The sequence below is a fragment of the Hippocampus comes genome, unplaced genomic scaffold (assembly GCF_001891065.2).
Source record: "Hippocampus comes isolate QL1 unplaced genomic scaffold, H_comes_QL1_v1.1 scaffold105, whole genome shotgun sequence".
Classification (NCBI taxonomy): domain Eukaryota; kingdom Metazoa; phylum Chordata; class Actinopteri; order Syngnathiformes; family Syngnathidae; genus Hippocampus; species Hippocampus comes.
The window spans coordinates 1,398,876-1,425,425 of record NW_017806235.1 but is presented as its reverse complement, the minus strand read 5'-3'; the positions used below and the strand labels follow the sequence as shown (position 1 = coordinate 1,425,425).

The window sequence follows — 26,550 nt, the reverse complement described above, 5'->3', positions numbered from 1 at the left end:
AAATTCCAAATCAAGTGTTTATATCATACGGTGGCCTTAATGAGAAACAACAAAAGAAGTACACTGTTTAGGCGTTTACCAGTACACGTGCAGGACAAAGGGGTTGGAAAATATAAAACTAAAAAAATAGAGAATCCTGCAATTGGCTGGCAACCATTACAGGGTGTCCCCCGAAGACGATAGGCTCCAGCACCCCCACGCGACCCTCGTGAGGATAAAGCGGATCAGAAAATGGATGGATGGATTGATGCTCATTTTCTTACCCCAGCAGTGGCATTTCACCTTAGCGTGAAGCAAGCAGATTTCCATCAGGTCAAGTTAATGTGATCTGGATAAATTCACATCGTGCAATTCTTGATGTTTCGTTTGACAGGAAACTTAGAAATGAGCTTTTCGAAGCAAGCACTTATTCACTGTCAAACTGCCGCTTGTTGTGAAGTTCCCTGCCACCATAGCGAGTGCTCATAACTCAAATCTTTGGTTGTAACTCAAGACCACTTGTTTGTAAGTCGGAAATTCCGAAACAATTGACCACGCTGTGTTTTGGGTAGGGCATTTACCGCATGAATGGCGCCAAGTCACGCGTGGAGAAGCTGTGCCAGGCCTTTGAGAACGGCAAAGACTTGGTGGAGCTGTCGGAGCTGTCGCCGCACGACATCAGCAACGTGCTCAAGCTCTACCTGAGACAGGTGAGGGAGGCGACATAATCGGAGGCAAGTTCCCAAGTGGCTGGGAGCAAGCAATCTGATTGGACGATATGAAGTGCTTTGATCTTCCGGCCACGCCACATGACGTTTTGGGGTTTTTTTTCATTGTGATACTACTATGATTTTATCCTGAAAATACAAATGTTTCTGAAGGCTATCTTGAAAATGGGAAACCGCCGGAGAAAAAGTGAGATGCTAAAAATACACATTTTACAATACATACACATACAATTTTTTCCTGTAATGAATTTTTTGACTCAGAAAACTCCCAAAATATTTGACTTGGAAATATACTAGCTTTTTTTGTTGTTGTTGTTGTTGTTGCTTTTTTTTTATTTTATTTATTTAATTTTTTTTTTTTGCTGTTTTTGTTTTTAGACATTTGTTAAATGAAATGCTAATTTGTATCCTGAGGAAATACGTTTTACCATTATACTGTATCTGGATTTTTTTTTCCCCCTGGAAAATCTGTGATACGAGATTTTCCTATAAAATATAAAATTTTTAAATTGAAAAAAAAAACCTTTTTAACTTGAAGAAATAAAACTACGCCCCGCCCCCACAAAAGACACGTTTTCCTACTTTGAAAGAATAGAACCAAAATGGAAAAATAGAAAAAATATATATTTTTAGCTAGAGAAAGTATCAGAAAGAGAAAAACACCTTTTCTCATTACGTGAATGTTTTTATTTGGAACACAAGTCTGTTTGATACAATTCAATTTTTCACCTTGAGAAATTTTTACTTGTTTTTTACTTGAACAAAATCTTTCTAAAAAAACAGACGATGCCATTCTTGTAAATACAAAGCTTTTTATCATCCGAATATTGAAACTACCCCACCTCTCCGCCCCCCACTGCTTTCCTGTAAGCAACGCTCAGTCTCCTCATGGAAGAAATCTGTCTTAGCTTGGAAAAGTCAATACAGGTGACCTCTGTTGTTTGTTTTCATGGATAGTTCCCACCGACGCGTTCAACGTCATGCAGTTCGCTGAGCCGCCTTGTGTCGCTTTTTCTTTGCGCGCAGTTACCAGAGCCGCTGATCCTGTACCGCTACTACAACGACTTCATCGGCTTAGCCAAAGAGTACCAGCGAGTGGTGGTGGAGGAGGCCCAGGAGAGAGAGGCCAAGAAGCCCGGCGGGGCCGCCATCCGTCTCAACCGCGTGGTCCTCCGCATCCGGGACTTGCTCCGCCAGCTGCCTGCCGCTAACTACCGCACGCTACATTTCCTCGTGGCGCACCTCAACAGGTAGCCCGTCCTCAAATGTCTGTTACTCGGTTTGTTAGCCCTCCAAAGCACAAAGCATCCAAGTTCGATTTTATTGTTGTAATATTGCAACTTTTTCTAAAAACAAGGTGCAGTTTTATTCTTGTATTGTATACTAATTCCATACAATATTCAGACTTTTTCTGCAAATACACTTAAAAAATAGTTTATCTGAAGACATGTCATCACATTTTAGTGGTGTTCTATTAGAGTTAACTTGTTGGTGTAATACAGTAAAGCTTTTTTTCATCTTTTTTGGAAAATAATACTTGATACCGACTTGAAAAAAACATACTTTTGAAAACTGAAAAAAATGTCTTCAAAATAAGTCACATTTTATTGTCATATCGTTTTTCTTAAAAAGAGTCTTAACTATGCGTTTAGTATTTCATCTTTTTTTTCTCTTGCAAAATTCTCATAGTATTACAACTTTTATTTTATGATATTTTTTTAGATACAATTTATTTGTGGAATGTTTTGAATCCCCCCCCCCAAAAAAATTTGTTTCCTTCAAAAATTAAAATATTTTTTTACAGAAAAACTTACACACACAAAAAAAAAATTTGGTAATATTCAATTTTTTCTCAACATGCCAATTTTTCTTGTAATAGAGTTACTTTTCATCCACAATAAAAAGTCCCAACTTTCTGCTAATATCACGCGTCGGTCGGTCGGTCGGTCTTGCGCAGAGTGGCAGAACAGGCGGAAGAGAACAAGATGACGGCGAGCAACCTGGGCATCATCTTCGGCCCCACACTGGTGAAGCCGCGGCAGGCGGATGCCGAGGTGTCCCTGTCCTCCCTGGTGGACTACCCGTACCAGGCCCTCATGGTGGAGCTGCTGGTGCGACACTTCCCGGTGGTCTTTGACGCCCCGCCGTCGAGCGAGTCGGATGCCCCCTCGGCCGCCAGCCAGACGTCGCCTGTCCTCACACCCCAGGAAAAGCTGCAGCGCCTCAGCAGACATTCTGCCTCCTTGACGGATATTAAAGAGGTACGGCTTCCGTTTCGGAAAATGTATTTTGCTGACCTCAGGTGGAATCTGCAGAAATATGACTTTTCAGGAAACCAAAAAAAAAAAACCTTTTGTGTTTTGAGCCATTACCAGTGACGTTAATTGCTAAGGAGACAAATAAATTACTCTGTCACGTTATTGCTATGTCAGCGTGCTAACGTTGTATTATATCTTGTTAGGATTAATACACGACAACTTGTGTTGTCATTGTATTATTTCTCCTTTGAAATCCATTCCAAATCCTCAACTACAAGACACCATGTCAGATCTTTACCAATCTGCCGAAGCGCTTTCTCAAGCTAGTAGCATGACAACTGTGACCTTGTTAGCATTCACCAAATCAGCTGAGTTTCAGTTTCTCCTCCCCCCCACCCCCGTGCAGAGTGCCAAAGTGTACAAGAGGTTCTCCTCCGTCATCCCATCCTCTCACATCCTGGACGAGGTCCAGGAGGTCCAGCCCGGAACCGACCGGACGGACTCCTCGGACGGAGTCAACGGTGTCGATGAGGTACCGGGCCTACAGAGGTCCGGGCCAGAGTTGGGCCACGCCGCTGCCACCGGCCCCGCGTCTGCGTCGGCCACCCTGGCATCGATGGTGCAGCTGCGAGCCCATCGCGCCCGATCGTCGTCCCGACCCATCAGCCTCCCAGCGCCTGCGGAGCCCGCCGACCCGCCGAAGGAAACCTTCAAGGAAACGCCGGGAGCGGAGCCGGCAGAAGCTCGCGCCGGCTCGTCGCGAGTCAGCGCCTACTATATCACGCCATTTATCGACACTCGGGCCATGCAGCGACGGACGTGGGACAGGAAATACAGACATTACGACGTCACACCCAGGACCGCCATGATCGTGGCTAAGCTGCCCGCCGCCAGCGCCGCCGCCGCCGTCCCGGCCCCCGCTAGTACTGTCAGCACCGTGTTCCCCAACAACCCTTACGCCGTGTCCGTCAAACCCGCCTGGACGTCCGAGCGGGACAACCAGCCGTCGTCCAGCTCATTGTTGACGCTCAGACCCCCGAGGACTCTTCAGCCCCCGCCGGGGACTTTCTACAAGCCCCCCGTCAGCAGGGCTAGGACGCTCCCCGACTGGACCACCACCATCACCGCCACTACTAACACCCCCGTGTCCCCCACCGCCGCGCCCCCGAGCCCGCCGCACAGCCGCCTCCAGACGCAAGACTCCACCGACAGCGCCATCGACGCCGGGGCGGCTTCCCTGTCCCCCCCGCAGTCGCCGCCCCCCAGCAGCCCTGACGACCCGGACCCCGGCGAGACCAAGGCCATCTACCAAAGACTGCGACCTCGGCGGCTCCAGGAACTGGAGCACAGGGAGGCCCATTTTGTTTGAGAAGTTTTCCCTTGCCGTCAAAAGTGGCCCAAGTGCTAATATATTCCCAAAACTTCTCATTCTGAACAAAACCACTGAAACAAGAGCCAGCGGATCACTTTTCCTTCTTTTGTGTCCCCAAGTTTTGCTGGCATCCTGCAATGCACTTATGCAGCTTTTATACTCGGAACGTTTAAGCTAAATGTGTTTGTACCCCTTTTAAATGGTGTAGCGTTGTTTTCTTACAAAGAGTGTATGGGCCACACGGAAAAGAAAAAACTGCTTCAATTTTTATCAAAAGAGAGAGAGAGAGGAAAAAAATATATTTTGTATTTTTTGGGAGAAAAAAAAATCGGTTCATTTTTTTGTGTGTATTTTTTCCAGAAGAAATGTCATTCTGTTTGTCAATGGAAAAAAAATGTATTTGTGAAAAAGAAGTTACATGATTTGAGATTCATTTTTTCATCATAAAAAATAAGCAAATATTTTTCTAAGAAAATAAAGGAATGGATAATGAATGAGTGGCCAGTATTGCAAACAGTTTTCTAATGATTTTTTTATTATTTTCTTGGGCGGGGATGTTCCCCCCCAATTCCCCTATTTCATGAAAATGGCATATTTGAAGGTTTATCAGTATTTATTGTCATCAAAATTGTGCGTCCAATTTTTTTTTCAGAGGGAAGAAAAACTATTTTTGGAGAACAATAAAAACAGTTTTTTTCAAGAACAAATCTATGTTCTGCAGCAAAACGTATAACCGTAGGGAGGTTAGTTTTATATTTGTTACTTTTTCAAAAATATCTATTTGTAAACAAGACAGTTCTTGGAATGAAAAGGATATTTTTCAAAACAAACGCTTGAGAGAAAAAAGTATTTTCTTGAAAAAAACTTTCTTTTTACAAAGTTAAATTTGGTTTTGTATTTTTTTAAGAACAAGTTGTCAAATCGTATTTATTGAGGGTTTCTTTGTTTTGTTTTGTTTTTTTTTAATTCTAGAGGAAATATTTGGAAAAAAGAGTTAGTCATTGCAGGAGGAGAAGTGGAGGAAGGTTCTGAGAAATCTCTTGGCTCGATAAAGATGAGATATGTATCTTTAATAAAATACAAGTACAGTACTTAATAATTGAAATACTTGTCCTCTTTTTTTCATATTCTACTATTATCACACCTTTGAAGGGGTTGTGTCGATGGAATTGGATTTCAGGATTTCTTTTCTTATCACGTTTGTGACTTTTTTTCTTACGGAATTCTCTTCCCAATACGACATTGTATGTTTTTTTTTTCCTTTTTTTTCCGTGTGGCTCCTTGCTATCAATACTGCCATGATTGGTACCTGCTTTTGTCAATATGTAAAGCATATTTATGGTTTGTTGTTTTCCTTCTCCTTCGTACTGCATTTTTTGGGGGGGTGGGGGGGTTGCGTCTCCTTGCAATGGCGACCTCATACACGACGTGCGGCACGTCTCGCCGCAGATTAAAGGAAAGAAAAAAAGTTGTTTCCTGGCAAAAATCTGTTTTCTTACAGTCTGTACAATTGGACAATTGATGTTTTTGTCGTTGTGATGTTGCATCACACTCTCCCACCTGATTACCGGTGGCACCCGAGGAGCCTTGTCGAGCCGCTCAGTCAATGACTCACCTCGGATGTGTCACGTCTGTCACGCACGTCCATGAGACATTTTCTCATAGTATTATTATATCTTAAAAAAGTTTATGACTATAAAACAATACATCTTGGGGAAAAAATACATCTTGGGAAAAAATAACTTTTTTTAAAGGGCTTTTTCTCATAAAACAATTTTTGACGTGGGAAAATATGTATACCTTGACATTTTTTTCTTTGTTCGACTTTAAAATAATACAACTATATCTCTCTCCAAAAAAAAAAAAAAAGACGACCGGTATTCTTGTAATATTCTCAAATGCTACGATCTCAAACTTCCAAAAAAAATAACAAGACTAAGCGCAGAAGGAAGTGGGTATTTGTCCGTCAATTTAATCGCCACTATCAAACATAGCATGTCAGAATTAAACCCAGCAAATATCAGCAATAATAGAATTTTTTTTTTTAATTGGATTGTGCAAATGCACTTGTTATTTCCAATTTGCGCACTCTCCCTCTCCTTCTTTTAGTTGTGCTTCAAAATGGATGATGTCTCTGCGGCATCATCTACCTTGTCCCTCTCGCCTGGTGTTCTACATGCGGCGTACCTTGGACACTGTGCTACCTCTGAGGTAAGGCTCTCTCACACACACACACAAACACACAAACACTGCATAATTTTATTTCGATTGTCACGCGTCATGTTGGAGCATCAGGCTCTGAGTGAATGTGAACTACGAGAGAACTGCTGTGCTTCTGCTTACTTGGGTGCCATGAGAAAAACCCGGATGCAACATTGTGGGATTGATATGTAATGGCAGACTTTTTGTTTGCTTTCAATATTTTGTGCATTTGAATTTAATCTCACAATATTGTGGCCTTTTTGTCTTGGAAAAAAAAAAAAAGATTTAGATCCCAAAAAATAGTAATAATAAAAATTAACAAGGGAGAAAGAAAAAATAAGATCCTCTGTCCGGTAATAGAACTTTGTGTTGTGAATTTATGACATTTTTTTAATCGAAATGTTACAACTTCGCTGTCCAATGTATGACTTTTTATGCAAAACCTTCTCATAATATTTACATAATAATAATAATAATTTTGATTTGAAAAATGCAGTTTTTTCTCCTTTCTGACTTTATTTCTAGAAAGAAAAATCTATCATTTAATTTTCATAATATATTATGATGCTGTCTTTAAAAACATGTCTTGAGATTCTGATGAGAAAAAAACATTCTTAAAATGAACACAACTTTATTTATTACTTCTTCTCATACTATCACACTTCAAAAATATTATATTTAATTATTCAGTAGTCATGATTTGCCTATGGCCCTGCAATTGATATTTCTTTATTATGAGGTGTGCCAGCATCATTCCGATTACCGGTAAATCTTTTTTCTTTTGTTTGTTTGTGTTTTTTTTTTTTTTTTAAAGACAGATGCATATTTTCTCCCACCTGCACCCTCAGCATGACATCATAGCTTGTCAACATTGTTCCAAACAAATTACTCCTCATGTACGCTTGTCATCTGCATCACTTGGTCGGGAATTACACATTTTTTTACATTGTTGCTTTCATGTTATTGTTTTGAAGTCTCCCTTTTAAACCTTTCCACACGTTACATTCACCAGCGGCAGACAAACACTCTCCATGTTTTGTGTACGTGGCTAAATCCAAAACATGATTTTGTGGTATTTTGTCACATTGTTCTCTGTGCTGTCTCTCAATCACAACCAGTTGGTCAGCTGCAGATGGCAGCCCGCCACTGCATCTTCTCATCTTGAAACGGCTTGATTGTCCAGGATAAAAAGTCCGCTTTCTTTTCAAGATTTTTTACAGCTAGGCGCCACACTTGAATATATGTTCTTCTGTAGGTGCTGCTCTTTTGGTTAGCAACAGAGTTCAAATGGGCCCAGCGGTTGAAATTTTATCGACCGCATCAAAATGATCACACATATCGTCTGAATTAATATAATTAGCTACTTCAGGTTGTGTGTGTGTGTGTGTGTGTGTGTTTTGTTTTTATATTACGGGTAAAAAGGTCTATTTGGGCAGAGCTATTTTGTAGCCGAAACTTGACTTGTTTCCACAGGTTGAGCAAAGTCACATGACTCCATCTGAGAGGGAGGCATGAAGACGGGCTCTCAAATCCGCCTGTTGCTTTGGAAGAACTGGACCCAGCGAAAAAGGCAGAAGGTGACATCGAAAATTGTCCATCTCTCGCACTCGGATCCTGCTTCAAAAGCCTTCTGACCTGTCTGGCACTTGTTTGTCGCAGATTCGTTTCCTGGTGGAACTCTTGTGGCCCGTGTTGCTGTTCATCGGCCTGGTGTGGCTGAGGAAGGCAAACCCGCTCTACCAGCAGCATGAATGTAAGAGCGCGGAGAAAATTGGAAAGTAAAGCATGACGCACACAACACTGCGGATTGACCACTTTGCGAGGAATTCGTTGACAACGTACAGCAAAATGCCGCACTTAATTTATGTGCGGTGGTTTTTAATCGACTTTGATGTTCTTTCATCCGTTTTGTTACACAATTTGGGATGGAATTATCTGGGATGCGTTTTTTTCAAGCCATTCTAGTTGGGTAAAAATGCCTGATATCTTGAACAGGCCGATTTCTCGTTAATATTTAACATGTTGATAAGCTTTGTTGTGATTGTATCGCTAAATTATAAATATTGTTAAGTATTGCTGTAAAACACCGTATAGAGGCCAACTTGGCAAGCAGTGCAAAGTTTTAGCAGGCGCAGCTGTTGGCAGGCCATTTTTTTTCTTGAGTGCACGTCCAGCAAAGTCGGCAGTTACTTGAATAATGAGCAGCAATTGGACAAAAATTAAAAATATACTCCAATTTTACTTTAATATAAGATATAATGTTTTTCTTTTTTTCTTTGACAAATAACTTTGCTGGTTCCAGGTCATTTCCCCAACAAGGCCATGCCATCCGCTGGCGTGCTTCCTTGGATCCAGGGCATCTTTTGCAACGCCAACAACCCCTGCTTCCAACACCCCACCAGAGGAGAGTCTCCGGGAGTTGTCTCCAACTATAAAAATTCCGTGTGAGTGACTGACTTAATTCTTTATCGTTACTGTATGTCGTCTTACTTTGGGTTTTTTTTTTTGTTTGTTTGTTTGTTTTTTTTTTTGCTGCTTCAGATTGTCACGCTTCTACACCGACATCTTGGAGATGTTCAGTGACACAGAGGTGCACCAGCTGAGACTACTGTGGCACGAATTGTCCACATTCTCCGACTTCATGGATACGTTGCGCAATAACCCAGCTGTCATGTCAGGTACGATGGGGATAGGGTGACCGCTATTGCGCCTCAAACACCTTCCAATGCTAGAAAAACACTGTTAGAAGATACAAATCAAAGTCCCTTGGCCATAAAAAGTCAAAGGAAACCACAGATGGGATTCCAGCCACAGCAGATTCAAATCAAAGTCCACAGATCAGTCTGAAAATCCCATCAAAGGAACACAACAGGAAGTAGAATCCTTTCAAATTTATACCACCAAACGCACAAATAGATACGCTGAAATGCACCACCATAGAAGATTTAAATCAAAGTCCTCTTTTGACAGCTTCAGCTTCGCGTTCTCTCAAGGGAACCAAACAAGGAGGTGGAAAGCTACCAAAATAAAACGTGTAACAGCACAGTTGTTGTTGCGTTCAGGTCACGGTCTGAAAATCGAGGACATCCTGAAGGATGACGAGCTTCTGACCGCGTTCTTACTTCGAGACGCCGAGCTCCCCGAGTCTGTCGTCTATCAGCTAACCAACGCCGAGATACGAATAGAACAGGTAAGGCTTGAGGATGCTAATGCTATTGCTAATACTAATGGTAATCACTGGATCATAGCTTTTCGGACCCAATTCAATCCATTACAGTCTAGTTAATGTACAGTGTATAAAATTCAGATGGGAAGAAAAAGGTAACATTTCAAATGTTTTTCTTTTTAAATGTATTGTTGAATTGGATGTATTTTTAACGTTTATTTCCTGTGCTTTGTTGCTCGATAGTTTGCATCAGGCATCCCAGACCTTCAGCTGAAGGACATTGCGTGCAGCCAGGCGCTGCTGGAGCGCTTCATCATCTTTCCGAGCCGCCACGGCCTCCACGGCGTCCGCAACGCCATGTGCGCCCTTAGCCAGCCGCGGCTGCAGAAGATCGAGGACGTGCTCTACGCCAACGTGGACTTCTTCAAGATCTTCCGACTGGTGAGAGTTTCGTCATGCCGTTAACCCCCGTGCGTCCTCGGACTTAATGGTGTACCTAATAAAGTGGGTGGCAGCGCTCAGCAGGTGACTCAGGCTTTATCTGTCTTGCCCCTGTTTCCCTAATGGGCTTAGGTTAGACCCCGCCCAAAGGCGCTAAGACGTGACCTGCGGCGTCTTGTCTTGGCCGACAGATTAAAGCAGTTGTACGCCATGCTCATATGCAAATGCTCTTATCCCATTGAAATGAATGGATAAACTATTAATCCGTTCCATCCCCCGTCCACAAAAAACTTTTTTTTTAAATTAGGAAAGTAGTCTTTTTTCAACAGTCTTGAATAAGTGGGGTCATACCGCCAATCAAACTTTTCCAGAGAATTCTGAAGCACGCTGATCCCTACGTGCTTCATTATAACTTTCCACCTTCCTCCAACGATCCCTCGTCAGCCTCACTTCCCCTTCCTCCTTCCACTTCCTGTTCGCTTCATTGAAATGTGCCAGGAAGGACGTCTCGGGTGATTGTATTTCCTCCGGTTCCCCTTCCTCCTTCCACTTCCTGTTCGCTTCATTCAATGCGCCAGGAATGACGTCTCGGGTGATTGTATTTCCTCCGGCGCTTTCCCAATATTACCCTGACCCACTTCCCTTGAACTTGACCAAGAAATAGTTGATGAATCGACATGTTATCTCCCCTCAGTTGCCTCGCGTGATGGACACCGCATCCGAGGGGCTGGACCTGCGGCGGTGGGGTCGCGTCCTCAGAGCGACGTCAGAGAAGATCCGAGAGGTCAGATATTTCACAATGCAATATTTTTTCGGCTCCTTTTACTATCCCACCCCGCCCAATCCCTTCAGACATCCGCTCTTGAGGTCTTGCTGGCTATTTATAACCTCTTCATCATCATCACCTTCGACCAGTTGAGTGAGAAAGAATTGTGGGTGGGTGGGTTAACATTCCATGGAGTTGACACATCAGGCTCCTTGGGACCTGCTTGTCTCCGTGGTGACAGACAGGAGAGTCAAATGCGCCATATGCTTCCTCTCTGACTTTGTGTACTCTTCGGAAAGAACCAGTGACCCCATCAGCAGGCAAGAAGGGAAGAAAAGCGATACAATAACATGTGTCATGAGTAATAAAGTGTCAGAAGATATGACAAAAATATTGCACAATAATTCAAATAAGTTCGACCACAAAATCAAAAAGCCTCTGAAAAATTGGGGCACAATAAACTCCCCCACCACGATAAGGTGACGGCTCAGGGAGAGAAATTATTATGACACATATTTGTAAGTTTATTCATCTATTCTTCATTTTTGTTTTCAATCCAAGACCAAACGCTATATCTGCTTTTATGATCATTTTCCTCCCATCAGCTGATGGACAGGGACAACTCGCGGGCGCTCATCAAGGCCGTCACTTCTCTGTTTCGCGCCGGCGGCCCTTCCGCTTTCTCAGAGCTGACTGCGTCCATGTCCAGCCTCTTCTGCGGCTACCCAGAAGGCGGCGGCGCGCGTGTGCTTTCCTTCAACTGGTACGAGGACAACAACTACAAGGTGTTCCTGGGGGTCAACAGCAGCCGCGCCCGTGACAACTACGTGTATGACTACACGACCAGTGAGTTCCGCTAACTGACGAACCAAAGAACTGAAATGTCCTCAGGTGTGGTTCAACCAATATAAGATCCAAGATATCATTCAATTTAAAATACAAATCATCTTCCTAAAATCAGTTTAGGGACCAAAGATGTCTTCCTAAATTCAAAGTAGAACCAAAATATTTTCTGAGATTTCAATCAAAACCCAAAACATTTTCCCAATTTCAATTTCAGACCAGATTGATTGCTTAAATTCAGTTAACATACAGAATGTGCGCCTTGACTGTCCTCCACAAATGAATTGAATCGTCATCATCGTTGACGTTTGCAGCCGCCTTCTGCAACAACCTGATGCAGACGCTGGAGTCAAACCCGGTCACGAAAATGGCGTGGAATTCTGTCAAGCCCCTGCTGATGGGAAAGATCCTGTACACTCCCGACTCCCCTGCTGTCCGGAAGATATTAAAAAGCGTAAGGGAATAGCCTGACCCCTCTGAAATGCCTCTCCTCCGACTCTTTCATCATACTCACTGTTTGTTTTGTGCTTGTGTCAGGCGAACACCACCTTCGAGGAGCTGGAGAGGCTGTACAATTTGGGCAAGATGTGGGAAGAAGTGGGACCTCAGCTGTGGGCTTTCTTCCAAAACAGCGTGCAGATGAACATGATCAGAGTAAGACTTGAAAACTACTCTTGCGAACTAGGACTCCATATATTTCTGACCCATGAACTTGCTCAACATCTGAATTCCAACTCAGAAATCCTAAAAATTGAAGCCTTTGAACTCTGCTTAGCAATTAACTAACTAGCTAGCTAGCTAACTAACTAACCAACTAACTAACTAACTAACTGTGTAGCTAGATGTCTAAATATGTTACTAGCTTAATTGTTACTGCCCAAGCAAGCTAATTACTTTACTCATTAAATAACCAGTAAGACAGCTAAGTAATTACCTAGCTAGGATGCTAACTAAATTCCACACGACTGTCTAGCTAAGCAATTAACTCGGGGCGTGTTCAGAAATATGCTCCGAAGATGCACTAATTTACTCCGACCGTGTGGAAAAACTGAGCGTTGCTAAAATTTGCCTTTATTCAGAGTGCACCAAAAGCACGTTTTTTTGGTTGCTTCCTATATTTGTATGTGTCATGGCCACAGGACACACTGGCAAACCCCACGGTGATGAACTTTGTGGACAAGAGCCTGGAGGATGCCAACGTAACGACCAAAGACATCCTTAACTTCCTGTACAGTGGCCCGGAGGAGTGGCGAGAGGCGGGGATGTCCAGATTTGACTGGAGGAACATTTTTAACGTCACTGACCAACTTATACGCACCCTCAACCAGTATGCTGAGGTGAGAATAATGACAACTTGCTGGGTTCTACTTAGATTGCACACACATGAAGTTTCATATTTGATTTGCCCATTCGTGAACACTAACTAGGTGTATCACGAACTTTACTGAAGTCGTGCACGGTCATGATTGTTTAAGGTGACAAGTTTTGGACTGTTTCTTTGATCAGTGACTGTTGGGTGGTGTTTTGGCACTTTTGCCTTGACTTCTCACCAAAATGGGTCACTGTTACTTTGTATTTGCTGACTGCAGTGTATCAGCCTGGACAAGTTTGTGGCCTACACGGACGAATCACAGATGATCCACCAGGCCTTGCACCTGCTGGAGGAGAACAAGTTCTGGGCCGGCGTGGTATTTACCGACATCTACCCCTGGACTACCAGTGTCCCGCTGCACGTCAAGTACAAGATCCGCATGGACATTGACGCAGTGGAGCGCACAAACAAGGTCAAAGACAGGTCAGTGGGGACAGTATGAGTTAGATTCCGGGATAGGGGGATGACATCAGCGCAGTCTAATTGGAAGCTTGTCTTCCACCATAAAATGGAACTTATGAGGGTTATGACTGAGAAAACTAATCGCTCATCCTTTTTGACCAATCCTAACATATTGTCCTTTTCTGTTTGATATGAATGTTTAGACCAACAGCAATGCTCTGCTCTTAAGCGCGATATAAAAAAAAATGAGGCCCCCAAAAAAGAAGTCTTTGGCAAAAATGAAAACAATGGTATCGTACTTATTGTAGCTATAAGTGAGTTATTGGCCAACTAACTAGGTTACTTGCGAACAATCAGTCAATCAATCAAACGACGAACACAACATAGCCAATGAGCTTATAAAAGTTTGCAGTAGCTGGTGTCCTCTCTCTGTCTCCAGGTACTGGGACCCGGGGCCCAGGGCAGACCCCGTGGAGGACCAGAGGTACATCTGGGGTGGCTTTGCCTACCTGCAGGACATGATCGAACACGGCGTCATTAAAGTGCACACGGGCCACGACTGGCCACTGGGGGTCTACGTGCAGCAGATGCCCTACCCCTGCTATGTGGACGACCTGTGAGTCTGCACTGCTAGTTAGATATCTGGAGAGAACATGGCTAACTGAGTAAATTAGTTACTCACGAGCTAGTAAGTAACTAGCGGTGCCTAGGTAGCAATGTACATCATTAGTTAACTTGCTAGGTAGCTCGGTAAGTAGGTAACCATAAGTAGGTCATTGCCCAAGGAAGTAAATAATTACCTTGCTACATAAGCAAGTAGGTAATTAGCTAACTAGCAACAAAAGCAAATAGACAAACTAACGAACTAAATACATAAGTAAGTACCTACAGTATTTGGCCAACTTGTTAACAAAGTAAGTGAGTAGTTAAGTAGTTAATTAGCTGTCTTTTTTACAAGATCTTTGTTAACGGAGCATAACCTCTCCTTGGCCGGCCGTCAGCTTCATGATCACGCTGAACCGCTGCTTCCCGATGTTCATGGTGCTGGCATGGATATACTCGGTGTCCATGACAGTGAAGAGCATTGTGTTGGAGAAGGAGCTGCGCCTCAAGGAGACCCTCAAGGCTATGGGTGTGGCCAACGGCGTCCTCTGGTGCACCTGGTTCATCGACAGCTTTGTCACCATGGCGGCCAGCACTGCGTTGCTCACCTCTATCATTGTGGTGAGTTAGTAGGTAACTACTCTAAATAACTAAGTAGTTCAGGAAGTAAGTGAAGTGGTATCAGCTGTCTAGCAAAGTGCCTACTCGCCTTCTAGAAATTAAAAATCTGCCTACATAACTAACTAGCTAGCCAACTGTCAAACGAACAAGACAGCGAAGAAATTAAGGATCTACTTTCTAATGTCTACCCGCCTACCTCACTAAGAAATTAATGAACTGCCGAACAACTGTAACAAACAACTACATTCTTGACCGACAGGAGAGCTATTTAAGGAAATCAATATAAGCTACCTGATCAGCCTGATCAGCTAACTAACAAATTCACGAATCAACTTACTACATGATAGCGATGAAAAAAAGTATGTGTGTAACTAACTACCATGCTAAGCAACTAACTAAACCATGTGACCTATGTCCAGGGCGGCAAAGTGCTGAACTACAGTGACCCATTGCTGGTGTACCTCTTCCTGCTGACGTTCACAGTGGCGACGATCATGCAGTGCTTCCTCATGAGCGTCTTTTTCAGCAAGGCCAACCTGGCAGCAGCGTGCAGCGGCGTGCTCTACTTCACCCTCTACCTGCCCCACGTGCTTTGCTTCGCTTGGCAGGACCGCCTCACCACCAAAATGAAGATGGCCGCCGTACGTGGACCAAAGAACCTGTTTGGAGAGATGTCGTGTAATGAAGATGGTGCTCATTGTCCCTCCAGAGCCTGCTGTCTCCGGTGGCGTTTGGCTTTGGGACAGAGTACTTGTCGCGCTACGAGGAGCAGGGCGTGGGCCTGCAGTGGGACAACATCCGGACCAGCCCGCTGGAGAAGGACACCTACTCATTTCTCACCTCCATCCTTATGATGGCGCTGGATGCCGCGCTGTATGTCATCCTTGCCTGGTACCTGGACAACGTTTTTCCAGGTGAGGCCTTTGGACCGAGGTGCCTTTAAAATTGTTTCTTTTCTTATGACTCCATACACTTGTTGGCAGTTTGCAAACATGTACCTTGATGTCAAACCTTCAGTAGAGTCCAGCTTTTTGAAGGTGATTGATGAGCTAAATAAGTAACTTTCTGCCTAGGGTATCTGTGCAAGTAAATAGCTAACTTGATACCGACATACATGGTGTCTAATAAATTCTCGTGACTCATTGCAGGTCAGTATGGCATTGGTCGGCCATTCTACTTCCCCCTGCAGGCTTCCTACTGGTATAAACCTTCATCTGCACCTGCTACCAGAGACGACCCAGGTATTATCGGCTCACAAGTGCACACAATAATTGCGTTGAATAGAACATATTATGTATAAGTGACTTTTTATTCCTTGCACATCAACAGTCTTTCTCTGAAGTACCTGCCCACCCATCCCATTAATTGTGAAATTAATCAACAAACAAAATCTTTTGTCAGCTACCTATTTCAAAAACTGTGACACGTCAGTTTGACTAATTTATGATTCCCACCCGAACACTCAGCGACCCCACCCAATATCGTTGACAGTTGCTCCGGAAACGGATGTAGCAGAAAAGGACCCTGAAAGTGGTGGCACCTGCAACGGCTCAGCCAGCAGGAACGCCTGCAAGCACCAAAGCAAACGGGAGCGCCTGGAGCGGGAGAAAGAGTGGCTGAGGCACCACGAGGAGGAGGAAGAGGAGAAGAAGGAAGAGGACGGGGAGGAAAACGCCTACGGGAGGCAAGAAGGTGAGGAAGCGTTGAGAAAAGTGCAGAAAACACGATAAAGGCTCCATCTAGTGGACAAAGTGAGGTGTTACATGTTGGACACGACAATGGCGATGCTTGCACATTCTGAGAATGATATTGAAAATCAAATGACATATCTGTAATGTCTATCATGTAGTATGAATTATTCCATTATACTACTAATAATAACGTATTTAAAGTTAATAGTTTATCGATAATAGTTCATTTTTCATTGCACACTTCACAGTGTGCAAGACAGTTTTAATAATACTGTATTTTGAAAAATAATTTGAGATTCGACAAAGGTTGCACTGCTTTATCCTGGCAGGCCTGCTTCTGTTTGAGCCCGATCCAGTGAGCCTGGAGTTGGGGGTACGCATCCAGGAGCTGGTTAAGGTATTCCCCGGAGGTTCTCGTCCCGCTGTCAACCGCCTCAGCCTCAACTTCTACGAGGGTCAAATCACCTCCTTCCTGGGACACAATGGCGCCGGGAAGACGACCACCTTGTAAGAAATTATAATATAACACTCCAAATTGTCTCTAGGTGTGAGGGTGAGCGCGGATGGTTGTTTGTCTATGTGTGCCCTGCGATTGGCCTGCAATTAGTTCAGAGTGTACCTCACTGACTGACTGAAGACAGCTGGGATAGGCTCCAGCACTCCTTGTGAGGATAAGTGGATTAGGAAATGGATGGATGGACGTTTACTCTAGTAATGAACTTTTTGAGCTTTGTCTTCCGTCTAGGTCCATCCTGACTGGGCTCTTTCCGCCCACGTCCGGCTCCGCTTACATCTATGGAAGAGACATCCGCACTGACATGGACGCTGTGCGGTCCTCCTTGGGCATGTGTCCTCAATACAACATTCTCTTCAATCAGTTAGTACCTTTTTCATCACTTTTAACCAGAGGACATGCTCACAGGTCACTCTTAGGTACACCTTTGTGTTCGAAACACATCCAATACGAGAAGTGAAGGCTAACAATAATGAAAAGATAAAAAAGACAAAAGAAAATATATACTTTTTTTACTGTACAGATATATATTTTTCATATTAATATGCTCTTTTATAAATGCTTATATTATACTGGCTATCATAAATGAATTAAAAAAAAAAGATGTCATCAAAACGTCTTTAATAATAACAAATGAATACACACTGGAACATTTATGTATATCAAAAATATATTCTTCAAGTGGTATACTTCCATAATAAATTTAATAAAAAAAGCAAATAATAAATCCAATTTTAAATGTACATTATTGTGTTGATTCAAATATTAAAACTACAATAGAAATTGAAAAAATAGCGCTGTGAACATGCAAGTCAAGTGATCGCTTAGTTTATTCGGGCTCCGTATGCTTTTTCTTTGGCTTCCAGTCTGACGGTGGAGGAGCACATCCTGTTCTACTCGCTGTTGAAGGGTCGCACGCAGGCCGAGGCGCAGAAGGAGGTCGAGGACATGCTGGTGCACGTGGGCTTACCTCACAAGCGAGACGACGAGGCGCAGAACCTCTCGGGTCAGGAGTCGTTCTGCCTCCTTTCATGTGTAAGTGAGAAAACGCTCTCCAAGCCTCCATTTTGCACCCACAGGCGGCATGCAGAGGAAACTGTCGGTCGCCATGGCGTTTGTTGGCGGCTCCAAAGTGGTCATCCTGGACGAGCCCACTTCCGGCGTGGATCCATACTCCAGGAGGTCGATTTGGGACCTCCTGTTAAAATATCGATCCGGTACGTATACGTCGATCAAGTTCTATTTCACGGCATTTTGTCTTTGTACTTGAACGAAATGTTGCGCAGGTCGCACGGTGATCCTGTCCACGCATCACATGGACGAAGCCGACCTGCTGAGTGACCGAATCGCCATCATCTCCAAGGGACAGCTGCACTGCTGCGGCTCGCCGCTCTTCCTCAAGAACTGTTTCGGCGCCGGCTTCTACTTGACGCTGGTGCGCCGCATGAAGGACCTCAAGAAGAAGGAGGTGAGCTTCTCGACGCTAAAATGAGGTTGAACGAAGAGTAGGGGTCCGGTGTGATTGAAAATGCTCAATTTTGAAGAAATATTTGGAATATTAAATATGAATGATCTGTATGACAATGAATATTTCAGGATAAAGTGCAAAGTATGAGACCTTAATGTTTTAAAAACCTAAAAATGACTTCACAAAAAGAAACTTTATTTAAATCACTCATCTGTATGAAACCTAAAACACATATTCTCAGTGTGCATGTAAATTATTTTCTGTGCCTTCTTTTTCCGCCAGAACGACTGTGACTGTGCCTCTGATTGTTCCTGCACCTGCTCCATTTGCACCAGACACAAGGATCGGTCCCAGAACATGTGCCAGAACGCCGAACGTGTCTTGGATGGTGCGGTCCACATGTCACAAAACGATCCAAATGCGCATTTCCCTGACCAAAAGCCCCTCTGTGATGTCCGCAGGGCACCTGGACAGCATCAACGGCCTCATCCACCACCACGTCCCCGAGGCCAAGCTCATCGAGGCCATCGGTCAGGAGCTCACCTTTCTGCTGCCCAGTCGAGGCTTCAAGCACCGCGCCTACGCCAGCCTCTTCAGGGAGCTGGAGGAGACCCTCGCCGACATGGGCCTCAGCAGCTTCGGCATTTCCGACACATCCCTGGAGGAGGTACACGGACCTGCTTGACGGGTCTCATGTTCAAAAGTCAAACGGGAACAACTAGCGGACTAGTCCAAGCGGTTGTAGTTTACGCTGCATCATGCTCACAAGAGTTACTTCTCATGATGATGATTATTTTTTAATGAAGGTATGAATGGATGTTCCATCTTTTTCCAGATCTTCCTCAAGGTAACAGCAGATGGCGAGGCATTAGCAACCAATGCCCCCACCGCTGGTAAATATCACCACCGCACACGCGTCGCAGTCGTGTATTTCCCTCCACCGTCACACTTGTGCTCGTCACCTGTGTTTCTTCCCCATGTCAATTCTTAGCTGTAGAAGAACGAATGCTGCGGCGGAGAAAAAATGAAGCGGGAGTAGATGAAGGTCAGACACGGGACAAATGATGCTTTGATTGATTTTTGCGCACCGAGCTTGGTGAATATTCTGGCCGCGGGTCATGGACTATTATTCATGCAGCCCATCGAGATGGATCTCTAGTTGGACAAATATTTGAGCCCTTTCTTCCATTTTTGCTGAATCATGAACATTTCCTGTCATTGGGACTTGTGACAGATGCTTGGTGGGAAAAGATGGCGGTCCTCTCCCACCCTGCATTTGACGTTATGCTGGGTCTGGTATATTTTGGGATTTCTTTGAGCAATATGCACATATGTTCATGTTGATAAGCCTGAAAATTGCTCATTCAAATAAATGGAACTAAAATAGGTTTTGAAATTTTGACTCAAAAAAAAATGGAGGAAAAGGGACAGTACTCAAGTGTTTCCCCTGATGAGAGGTCAGCCACATTTTGTTCCTACTTAGAGTCGATTTGATGTCCTTTTTTTTTTTTTAATCATTTTTGGTTTGTTTTTTTCCAAAAATGATTTTTATATTTTTTTCCACGTGTTTTTAACGCTGCTCATGTGCATCAAATCACAGAGCGCTACGATGCCACGCAAGCTAACAGTGTCACGTCAGAGTGCAGCGCCGGAAAAGGCTCCAGGCAGGTGAAAGGAGCGTGGCTGATCTTGAAGCAGTTTCACGCGCTACTTGTCAAGAGGTTTCATCACGCCACCCGCAGCCGCAAAGACTTTGTGGCGCAGGTACATGCATACTGCATTAAAAAAAAAATAAAAAATACCAGAAGGGCGCGCTCAGTCTATTCATTTCTGATTTGGAGATTCCAAATCATCATCAGTTTGCGAATACATAAGATAACTATCAAATTGAATTGAAATTAATTTCAAAATTTTCTGATTTACAAAAATATTCCTGAACCAGATCAGCTTTTTACAATTTATACATTACGACACAAAATTGATGGAGAAACAGATCTGGTTGACCATCCTTTGAATCCATCCAAGTTTGTCCAAAACTATGCAGCACATTTCACTGAAATACATGAACAATCTAAATGTAGTCAGATGTTACAAAACTCATCTGGACACAGGTAGAGAGTCTGGATTCGCATCTTCCAGTTACAAAACTGATCTGAAACTGGATCATAAGTGATTTGGTTTGTCCTTTTACATTTGTCGTTGTTTAATTGGAGTTTTTTTTTTTGGGCTATTCAGATCGTCCTGCCTGCCAGCTTTGTCCTCATAGCGCTCATCTTCACCACCATCGTTCCACCGTTTGGAGAGTACCCCAGCCTGACGTTGAGCCCCTGGATGTACGGACCACAGGTCACCTTCGTCAGGTTGCCAGCCATTAGACAGCATATTTGTTCTTTTGAGACATTGTGCTGAAATACTGCAATGACCTTATTTATGATTTGTCTTTCCGACGCAGTAATGAGCAACCTTCGGACCCAACAATGAGGCACTTCACGGAACGCTTCCTAGGGCGGCCGGGTCTGGGAACGCGATGCATGCAAGGGGAACCACTGGGGTGGGTAACGGCAACCGGTTGATTATTGACGGATTGCAATGACTATGCAAAAATCCACATAGCTTTATCCGGCGCCTATGCATTCATCGGTAGCTCAAAATGCTGCGTCTCTGTCCGCTCACCCAGGATGCCTTGCGGCGAGGAGCCGTCCGAGTGGCGACGTCCCGATGTCGACGCCGTTACGGCCAACATTCTGCAGAGTCCAGAATGGAACCGGAGGAACCCGTCGCCCTCCTGCCTGTGCAGCAGCAGCAGAAAGCTAACCATGATGCCCACCTGTCCCGCTGGTGCCGGAGGACTCCCGCCCCTGCAACGCCTGGAAGCCACGGGGGACACCATGATGGATCTGACCGAGCGCAACATCTCTGACTTCCTGGTCAAAACCTACCCAAGTCTCATCAGAACAAGGTGAATCGGATACACTTTGATTGCCCATTGCCACTCCGAGTTGAAGTTTGCCTTCAGGAAGAAAGCAACCCAAAAGAAAGCGACCCTCTTTGCCGCTTGCTTCATGCTAACTCATGCTTTTTCTCATTGAACATGCTACGGGACTTTTGGTCATGTCTAATTCCTCTCTGATTCATCACACAGTTTGAAGAGCAAGTACTGGGTCAATGAGCAAAGGTAAGTCCATTCGTATCCTATCATTGGCAAATCAATCAAATCCTTCGTCCCATGCGTCCTCACTGAACGGAGTCCCTCCCCAGATATGGTGGCCTATCCGTCGGAGGGCAGCTCCCCATCCTGGACGTGGAGCCCAGACAGATCGGAAACGTTTTTAGTCAACTGGGGCGAATGCTCAACATCACCGCGGTAACGAGTCTCGTCGTTAGCTCAGAGCGTGGCATTTGACCTCCTCCGAGCCCAGTCGTCACAAACGTTCTCTGGCAGGGTCAACGTTCCAGAGTGGCATTGCGGGAGCTCGGCCCTTTCCTCCGCTACATGGAGAGTGAATTTAACATAAAGGTGGGCAATATTTGAGAAAATATGGTCATAAAAGAAGGGTCGATGTTATTTTTTTTTTTAGTTCTGTTCAGAGGATTATCAGGGATTGTTTGTTCAGGATGTTCAGGGGTCGTAAATTGTCTTCCCTGGCAGGTGTGGTACAACAACAAAGGCTGGCATGCCATGGTGGCTTTCATGAACGTCGCCAACAACGCCATCCTGCGGGCGTTCCTCCCCACTAGTGCCAAGCCCATTGAGTTTGGCATCACCGCAATCAACCACCCACTAAATCTCACCAAGGAGCAGCTATCCGAGGTCACTGTGTGAGTGATGAACCTCAGACACACGAATGTCCAAGTCCTGCAGAAGTGCATTCATTTGACAGCAAACAAAATAGAAAATAATTTACAGTCAATGTAGTAAGGTTGATACGATATTATCATCATATGACCCTCACAGCAGGATAATTATAGCGAAGTTGGTGATATATAAAAAAAAAAAAAAAATTAAAAAACATCTAAAAACTGAAAAAAATCTAAAAAAATTGAAAAAAAAAAAAAAAAAAAAATTCAAAAACGTCTCAATACAGTATAAAATCTCAAAATATTGTAAAAAAAAAAAAAAGGAAAAATAATTGTAAAAAAAGCACAATATTAGAGCAGTGACAAAAAAATGGTTGCCTAATGAATTATTCCATTGGATGCGACTCCGAATGCGAATGGATCAAATGCTAAGTGGGCTAGAACGGCAACCTAAGTACAGAAAGGGATAAGGCAGACCCGTAAGAATCGGACATCATGTGCCGCAATCGGGTAATATTTCAACCGGCTCCTGAGTCTGGATAAAATGCTAACATGCTAGCATTGCGAGTTCAGTCAAAAATAAATTCTTCTTTTCGGCTCATTTTCCCCCCATCAGATTGACCACATCTGTGAACGCGGTGGTGGCCATCTGCGTAATCTTCGCCATGTCCTTCATCCCAGCCAGCTTCGTCCTCTACCTCATCCAGGAGCGTGCCAACAAAGCCAAGCATCTGCAGTTTGTCAGTGGCGTTAGCCCTTTCATCTACTGGCTGTCCAACTTCTTCTGGGACATGGTGAGGGCAGAACAGCGCCGGTTGTTTGGGGCATTCTTGCTGCCTTATCATTGATCCTCTCCGTTTGAACGTTTCGACCAGGTAAACTACTCCGTCAGCGCTGCCATGGTGGTCGCCATCTTCGTAGCATTTGACAAAAAGTGTTACACGTCCCCAACCAACCTGCCTGCCCTTGTAGCGCTGCTCCTGCTCTATGGGTAGGACTACCGTAAACATTGAAACTCATGCTTTAGAACAGGGGTCTCCAATGTGGTGCCCGCGGGCACCAGGTAGCCCGCGAGGACCACACCAGTAGCCCGCCAGTGCTAGGATTGTGATTTACTAGTAGAAATTATGATTTAAAAATGCAAACACGGGCAGTATGATAGAGTCTATAGCGACTTATTTAGCTAGCTAGCTACAGTATCTATCTGTCTAATATTCTAATATTATTAATGTAATTTGTACAAATGTTATTTCAGACATGTATCAATTTGGTATTCCTTCACACAATCAGGACACATGAAGTAGCTCTCACTCTCAAAAAGGTTGGTGAGCCCTGCTTTAGAATGAGCTGACGGTGGCGTTTTAGCATAAAACAAGATATTAAACCGAGCAAAGAAGGCGCTAGGTCGATTCATGGGGATTTTACAAGTGCTAACATGCTAACAGAGGATATGCTAACATATATAGTATCATAGATACGTAAGATGGAATTAATAAAGTCTCATTCTGTATTCATTAATCGCATTCTTCAGTACTCTGCGAGTGAATACTCATTCTGGCATGGGTGGTTTCAGGTGGTCTGTCACCCCCATGATGTACCCCATGTCGTACCTGTTCGATGTCCCGAGCACTGCCTACGTGTCGCTGTCGTGCATCAACCTGTTCATCGGCATCAACAGCAGCGCCGTCACTTTCATCCTGGAACTCTTCGAGAACAACCGGGTAAGGACAAGTACAAGGCTGTATTATACAGTCACGGACAGAGCATTGTGTATTGTGTTTGGAGTCTTCGATATGACAGAGCGTGATCTCGAGGAAGTCACTTTGACAACAGGTTTTGTCTGCGTGTGTCATTAGTCATTGCTGATGTTCAATCAGTGGCTGAAGAAAGGCCTGCTGGTCTTTCCTCACTTCTGTCTGGGCCGCGGTCTCATCGACATGGCCATGAACCAGGCGGTCACCGACGTCTACGCCCGCTTCGGTAATGACAATCTTTTGCATGCTTGACATCAATGTCTTAAAATGTTATCATCCCATGTCCAATGCGTACGCGCGTTTGTGTTTTCGCAGGTGAGGAGCACTCCAACAACCCCTTCCGATGGGACTTTGTCGGGCGGAACGTTTGCTTTATGGCGGTGGAAGGTTTCATCTACTTTGCTCTCAATCTCCTCATCCAGTACCGCTTCTTCTTGGACCACCGGTAACGCATCATCGCCACCTATTTAGATGCGCAGTGGAAACTGCAAAGTCCAACCATTTGTATTGATTTGAGTTGAACGAAAATGTACTGGAAAATATGTCGCAGAAAATCAAAATCATGGGTAACCTCTTTCTGTTTCATTTACAATAATTGTACACGAATGAGTTTGGAATGTCAAAATGTTACTTTGAAGCTGTTGTCAAACGTATTTTGAAATGAGAGCAATCTGGAAGTCAATGAGCTGAAAAATACAGCGTTGCGATTTCCTTGTGCACTCGCACTACTCGCAGGCTATCGGATGTCCAGCGTAGCCCGGCGACAGACGAGGACGACGATGTGGCATGTGAGCGACGAAGAATCTACGAAGGCGGCAGCAAGTCGGACATCCTGCACATCCAAGATCTCACCAAGGTCATCAGTCAGAAGATTTTCTTGCGACTTGATACTACAAGTATGAATAAAAACAAAATCAAGCGGTGTCATATTTTTCTGCTTCTGTTCTTTTCGCAGACTTACGTGGGGAGGAAGAGGGCGGCTGTTGACGGGATCTGTGTGGGTGTGCCTGCTGGAGAGGTGAGCTTGCTGTTTTTTTTCGGGGGGAGTTGGGGGGGGTTGTTAAAAAAAAAAAAAACGCTTGATCATCATTTCACAAATAAGCTGGAGTTGATGAAACACATGTTACCCCCCCCCCTTTCAGTGTTTTGGACTTTTAGGCATCAACGGCGCCGGGAAGACGACCACCTTTAAAATGTTGACGGGAGACACAGACGTCAGCTCGGGGGATGCGACCGTGGCTGGTTACAGGTATAAGAGCACAAACCTGAGGGTGAGGTTGCAGTTAAGTTGGATTAGGTTAGGTTAAGCCAGTCGTGGTAAATGGTTGAGTCTTAAGGGTATGGTTACGTTAGGTTTGGATTTGCATTCGAAACGGGGCGCACTTTCTACGTCAAGACGCATTGCATTCATGTTCCCACAGTCGAAATTGATGAACCGTGTCCTCCCGTTGTTGATGATTATTCCGATTCCAATTTCCATTTGGAAGCCATCCAGCGTGGGAGAAGGTCACTCTAATTCAAATATGAGCGTGACTAATCGTAATAACCATGCATATGAATGAATACATTAGAGGCAAAACAAATGGTGCCGGAGCCACTGAAAAATGACTTTGGGAACAACATTTTTCTTTCGAAAGCTCTTAAAAAGACTGATCTTGGAAAAAGCCACATTCCAATGTCAAAAGCAGTGCCGTGAGTGTTAACTTTGTATTGTCGCGTTGTCGTGTGGCAGCATCCTGAAGGAGATTCTGGACGTCCACCAGAACATGGGCTACTGCCCGCAGTTCGACGCCATTGACGAGCTGCTGACTGGCCGGGAGCACCTTTACCTGTACGCTCGCCTCAGGGGGGTGCCCGAGGACGAGATCCCCAGGGTAAGGAGGAACCCTCAAGGTGTCACTGCATGGGCAATCATCAACATTTTTAGGGAGCGTCGATGACAGTCATCCCCACATACTTGTGGTTTGGCATTCACCAATTTATTTGTTCACTTTCCAGGGGCGGCCGGGGGGGATTGACTGGGGGACCTCTCCCCAATTTTTCATACGGGAAAACTCATCTACTTGCTGTCTTAGTTTTATGGCCAAATCCTTGTGTATTATATTCCTGTAGTTGTCGTCAATTAGATCCAGTTAAGGGTTAATGTTGGTTTAATAAGCTCAAAACCCTCCCCCGCATTAGGTGGCCGAGTGGGGGATTCAGAAGTTGGGCTTGTCGGAGTACGCCGGCCGCTGCGCCGGCACCTACAGCGGCGGCAACAAACGCAAACTCTCCACCGCCATCGCCATGATCGGTTGCCCGGCGTTGGTCCTTTTGGTGAGTCAGCCAATCAGCTCCATGCAATTCTTTCCATTGGCGGAATGTTTTTCGAGCAGGGCGATCTTTGACTTTCAGGATGAGCCCACCACGGGGATGGACCCGCATTCCCGCCGTTTCCTGTGGAACGCCATCCTGAGCGTCATCCGGGACGGCCGGGCTGTCGTGCTGACGTCGCACAGGTTTGAGGATGATGATGCTGCTCATGTTAGGCTGAAGAGATGATAGAGTGGACAAGGCGGGGGGGGGGGGGGGG

The 26,550-nt window shown here is 44.6% G+C and overlaps 2 protein-coding genes across 7 annotated transcripts in view; both read left to right on the top strand.

Moving 5' to 3' along the window:
• The window catches only part of LOC109507424 (rho GTPase-activating protein 29-like), a 31,575-nt gene extending 25,770 nt beyond the window's left edge, over positions 1-5,805 (top strand). For all 5 annotated transcript variants that reach the window (XM_019856842.1, XM_019856844.1, XM_019856846.1 and 2 more), the window contains 4 exons: positions 552-689; positions 1,734-1,957; positions 2,665-2,968; positions 3,372-5,805. In XM_019856842.1, coding sequence (XP_019712401.1) covers positions 552-689; positions 1,734-1,957; positions 2,665-2,968; positions 3,372-4,334 — 1,629 coding nt within the window. In that variant the 3' untranslated portion in view covers positions 4,335-5,805. The remainder of the gene's footprint in view (positions 1-551; positions 690-1,733; positions 1,958-2,664; positions 2,969-3,371) is intronic.
• A 675-nt stretch (positions 5,806-6,480) lies between these two features.
• The window catches only part of LOC109507464 (retinal-specific ATP-binding cassette transporter-like), a 21,658-nt gene continuing 1,588 nt past the window's right edge, over positions 6,481-26,550 (top strand). Inside the window, exons 1-47 of one of the 2 annotated variants that reach the window (XM_019856912.1) lie at positions 6,481-6,548; positions 8,013-8,116; positions 8,199-8,292; positions 8,842-8,983; positions 9,081-9,217; positions 9,602-9,729; positions 9,949-10,146; positions 10,841-10,930; positions 11,518-11,758; positions 12,070-12,209; positions 12,293-12,409; positions 12,895-13,092; positions 13,345-13,550; positions 13,969-14,145; positions 14,531-14,753; positions 15,173-15,394; positions 15,463-15,667; positions 15,902-15,994; positions 16,245-16,445; positions 16,774-16,951; positions 17,190-17,321; positions 17,825-17,964; positions 18,038-18,175; positions 18,245-18,426; positions 18,709-18,814; positions 18,888-19,093; positions 19,262-19,319; positions 19,418-19,471; positions 20,027-20,190; positions 20,662-20,786; positions 20,879-20,977; positions 21,104-21,385; positions 21,569-21,601; positions 21,685-21,790; positions 21,869-21,943; positions 22,076-22,245; positions 22,841-23,018; positions 23,100-23,215; positions 23,798-23,945; positions 24,081-24,204; positions 24,294-24,423; positions 24,714-24,834; positions 24,934-24,996; positions 25,121-25,227; positions 25,711-25,852; positions 26,160-26,294; positions 26,373-26,476. In XM_019856912.1, the coding sequence (XP_019712471.1) occupies positions 8,051-8,116; positions 8,199-8,292; positions 8,842-8,983; positions 9,081-9,217; positions 9,602-9,729; positions 9,949-10,146; positions 10,841-10,930; positions 11,518-11,758; positions 12,070-12,209; positions 12,293-12,409; positions 12,895-13,092; positions 13,345-13,550; positions 13,969-14,145; positions 14,531-14,753; positions 15,173-15,394; positions 15,463-15,667; positions 15,902-15,994; positions 16,245-16,445; positions 16,774-16,951; positions 17,190-17,321; positions 17,825-17,964; positions 18,038-18,175; positions 18,245-18,426; positions 18,709-18,814; positions 18,888-19,093; positions 19,262-19,319; positions 19,418-19,471; positions 20,027-20,190; positions 20,662-20,786; positions 20,879-20,977; positions 21,104-21,385; positions 21,569-21,601; positions 21,685-21,790; positions 21,869-21,943; positions 22,076-22,245; positions 22,841-23,018; positions 23,100-23,215; positions 23,798-23,945; positions 24,081-24,204; positions 24,294-24,423; positions 24,714-24,834; positions 24,934-24,996; positions 25,121-25,227; positions 25,711-25,852; positions 26,160-26,294; positions 26,373-26,476 (6,494 nt within the window). In that variant the 5' untranslated portion in view covers positions 6,481-6,548; positions 8,013-8,050. The remainder of the gene's footprint in view (positions 6,549-8,012; positions 8,117-8,198; positions 8,293-8,841; positions 8,984-9,080; positions 9,218-9,601; positions 9,730-9,948; positions 10,147-10,840; positions 10,931-11,517; positions 11,759-12,069; positions 12,210-12,292; positions 12,410-12,894; positions 13,093-13,344; positions 13,551-13,968; positions 14,146-14,530; positions 14,754-15,172; positions 15,395-15,462; positions 15,668-15,901; positions 15,995-16,244; positions 16,446-16,773; positions 16,952-17,189; positions 17,322-17,824; positions 17,965-18,037; positions 18,176-18,244; positions 18,427-18,708; positions 18,815-18,887; positions 19,094-19,261; positions 19,320-19,417; positions 19,472-20,026; positions 20,191-20,661; positions 20,787-20,878; positions 20,978-21,103; positions 21,386-21,568; positions 21,602-21,684; positions 21,791-21,868; positions 21,944-22,075; positions 22,246-22,840; positions 23,019-23,099; positions 23,216-23,797; positions 23,946-24,080; positions 24,205-24,293; positions 24,424-24,713; positions 24,835-24,933; positions 24,997-25,120; positions 25,228-25,710; positions 25,853-26,159; positions 26,295-26,372; positions 26,477-26,550) is intronic. The other variant, XM_019856913.1, reaches the window with a different exon arrangement.